Raw genomic sequence first — 3,227 nt, 5'->3', positions numbered from 1 at the left:
AAAATTCATAATTAAATTTTTTTGAAAAATAAAAAATAAAATAACTGAGGTTGCGTGACGCAACGGGGGCATTTTCGTCTAAAAACAGTAAAAGGGGTCACTAGCGCTTTTTTTTAACTCTGCACTTTCCGCATTTAAGACATTATTGAGGGTCATCTCCTCAAATTCCCTCCTTGAGGAGAGATTTATGTTTTATTTCGATTTATTTTTTTAATCATTTGTTTATTTTATTTTATTTTATTACAAAATATAAATTTTGATTAGAAAAATGCATTAGCTTCTTTTGAATATGCTACTTTTTATATATTTTTATTATCCTAATTATTTGTTTTATAATATTATGTTAAACATTATGAATCTATGATTAATTATAAAAGTTCATAAAAAAACATTAATCTATCCAAAATAAAAAAAAAGATTTGATTTTCAATATTAACCGTTAATTTATAGTTTAGTTGTTACATACACAATTATATCTCTTTACACACTTAAAGTATTCTCTTGAATATGATTATTAAAACAAAGCTATATATAATGTGCTCTATATAAGAGAACACAATTAATATGGTTTGAATCAAGAAATTCAAGAATAAAGACATTCACACCTCAGAAAGAGGATTTCTCTTATTTATTAGTTTTACTGCCAAGAAATTTCATTTAGCTGGAGCGGAGAAACAACAAACAAGACTATATATTAGTTGTAAGTGAAGATCAAATCTCATTGAAAGATAAAGACAAACATACATCAATTATAAAATATAAATTCATTCATATTTGTATTTTCTATCCCAAATCAAGTCAACCACAGGGAAAAGGAAATTAACCCACTGTTCAACTTTAATTTGACATGTAGAATAATTCTCACATGTCAAAATCAAAAACATCATCAACAACAATGAAACAACCTATAATAGTTTTGGCCATCCATCTGTAATCACTCAAGTACACTGTCAGGAACAAACAATCATAAGAAACAACAAACAGTTCATAATCTTTTCAACTGGGGGATGGAATGTAAGTTAAGATATCACTTTATGTTTCCCAGCTTCAGCTTCTTCTTGTTCTTGCTGCTGTTGAAGGATAAGGCCATCTTGGGTGGCGGCAAGGTCCAGATCCAAACAGCATTCTGGCAGATCATCAGTCCTTTCTCCACCTCTAATTCGCCAACAAGTAACACGATGTGAGAATCTCAACATTTTCTTCTTCAAAACCCAACTAATGGAACCCTTATCTGGGTTCCTCCCATACACAGTCCTGTAACCATCTACTTTCACCAGTGGACTCATGCAAACCCCATCTTCTTCATCATAATCCATCATAACTTCCACCATCTCATATTGATGCCTAACTTCAAAGGGGGTCTCCCTGTTCCATTCCGATGACCAGTTCTTGTATATGGCCCATATATCCCCGCCCCTAGGATAAATTCTAAGGCATCCTCCCCGTTTTATTTTTTCTCTGCTCAATACATGAGAAAAGATGTTCTAAATTTTCCACAATATTTCGTAAAGTCAGATTTTATCCAATTCACTGACCCGAACACCGCGTCAGTTTTGGAGTTCATGTAACTAATTGCAGTTTTAAACGGTGAGACTGAAATCAGACAGTACAGACGTGGCATAGCATCTTTTTCATCATAGAGCGCCCATATCTGCTTCGCCTTGAAGAATTGCTCAGCCCTATCATTGTCAAAATTGTGAAAATCAGAGATAGGAACCTTCATGCGCATTGATGCCCTCCTCCTCACCACTGATTGAAGTCCAACTGTGCCAGAAATTGCGGCAGTACTAGGCTTGTTAGACACCACCACCTCTCCTACTGATTTTCCTGCTGCTGCTGCTTCTTTCTGAGGTAAATTTGCTAGGTTTTTCTTCAGTGCAGCTACTTCAGCATCAGCTTTCCTTATCTCTGGCAACTTCTTTCTTAATTCAGACAATGCCCTATTAATTAATAACTTTTTTGAGTCAAAAATTGACATTGATGGTCCCATATCTGATAGATTATTTAAGACGTTTCTACGCATGTGTCATCAAGACTCTTTCTCCTTGAGGGCTTGCCCAGTTTGGAAGGCTCGTGAAGAGATCTCGTGTTTTTATTGCCATTTCCTATAGGGTGTGCCTCGAGAGGGATGGTTATATTTGTATCAACAACCTCCACTGAAGATCCAGAATACGATTTCCGCTTAGATTTAGATACAGCGACTCCATTTGTGATTGGGATATTTGTAATAGTCCCAAGTTGATTTGCATAGCAGTTTTCAGGAGCAGAAAAATGTTGACAATCAAGAAAAGGATACGAGCCATCTGGAGGTCCTATCCCTTCGTTAATTGCCATGAAAACACCACGACAATTCTTGCAGGATAGTTTTTTTTTTTCACGTACTTCAGGAGATACTTATACCGAACGTTACAAGTAGTGCATTTTGTCCAAAAGGAATCACCCCTTTCATAGATAAAAAGAATTGTCATCAACAAAGCAAATATTTAGAATAATTTCATTAAAAGAAAGAAATGATTTAGAATAAGGCCTTGTATGTTTATGGGTTATTTGGATAACCAATTGACAGGGCCACTCGGGGTACCCTAGGCCGACCTTGTTTGGGAGTATCGTAAGAAAATATATGATAAATGAAAGACAACAAAAACAAGATAGACCAAAATAGGGGCAAAACCCTTTGACCTTGTATTTCTCCAGATATCGTACAAGGTTCGTTCACTTAGGTCGGACAATATATTCCATGCTTCCGAGAGAAGGTTAAATGCCCCCATCTCCCCCAACAGTTTTGTTGCAATAAGGGTTAAGCAGACGATAAATCTCCGTAAACTGTCTGATGAGCCTAGCCATAACGACATATGGTTTTAGACCAAAAATTGCATAGAAATCAGTTTCCCCTTTGAATTTTCTCTCTGATGCAGCATAGACATCAAATGTAGCTTTCATTTCTTTTATACCCTCCAAGCTTGGACAAAGAATTTGAGCTCTCAAAGCATAGCTACTTGCACCATTGTAGTCTTTCTCAACAAATCTTTTCTCAGCCTCCTCCCTTTCTGTCCTGCGAACCGACACAATTTTCCTACACCGGAGTGAGTGTCAGCTTCTTTTTTCCTTCATTTGTTTCTCAATTCATGTCAAAATGCAATTCATGAACCAATTTCGAGCTTCAGCTACAGATAGGCCATTGATTTGATTTAGATTGAAATTCATATAACTTTAATATAGGAAGACGT

The 3,227-nt window shown here is 35.8% G+C and overlaps 1 protein-coding gene across 1 annotated transcript; it reads right to left on the bottom strand.

Moving 5' to 3' along the window:
• Nucleotides 1–938: 938 nt before the first annotated feature.
• LOC124930331 lies at nt 939–2,334 on the bottom strand. The gene is made up of 4 exons (XM_047470708.1): nt 2,012–2,334; nt 1,536–1,940; nt 1,032–1,458; nt 939–947 (listed from the first exon to the last, which is right to left on the bottom strand). The coding sequence occupies exons 1-4, from the start codon at nt 2,332–2,334 to the stop codon at nt 939–941; spliced, it is 1,164 nt and encodes a 387-aa protein (XP_047326664.1).
• Between the last annotated feature and the right edge of the window lie 893 nt (nt 2,335–3,227).

The sequence above is a fragment of the Impatiens glandulifera genome, chromosome 1, assembly GCF_907164915.1.
Source record: "Impatiens glandulifera chromosome 1, dImpGla2.1, whole genome shotgun sequence".
NCBI classification, from domain to species: Eukaryota; Viridiplantae; Streptophyta; class Magnoliopsida; order Ericales; family Balsaminaceae; genus Impatiens; species Impatiens glandulifera.
The sequence above is the reverse complement of the archived record's forward strand: the minus strand, read 5'-3'. Positions and strand labels throughout refer to the sequence as shown.

Excerpts from the sequence above, each read along its gene's own strand:
- LOC124930331 (XM_047470708.1), bottom strand. The coding sequence starts at position 2,334 with ATGGCAATTAACGAAGGGATAGGACCTCCAGATGGCTCGTATCCTTTT. Across the intron at positions 1,941-2,011 it reads GATGACACATGCGTAGAAAC|GGCATTGTCTGAATTAAGAA; the intron begins GTCTTAAATAAT and ends ATTAATTAATAG. Across the intron at positions 1,459-1,535 it reads AAAACTGACGCGGTGTTCGG|AGAAAAAATAAAACGGGGAG; the intron begins GTCAGTGAATTG and ends TGTATTGAGCAG.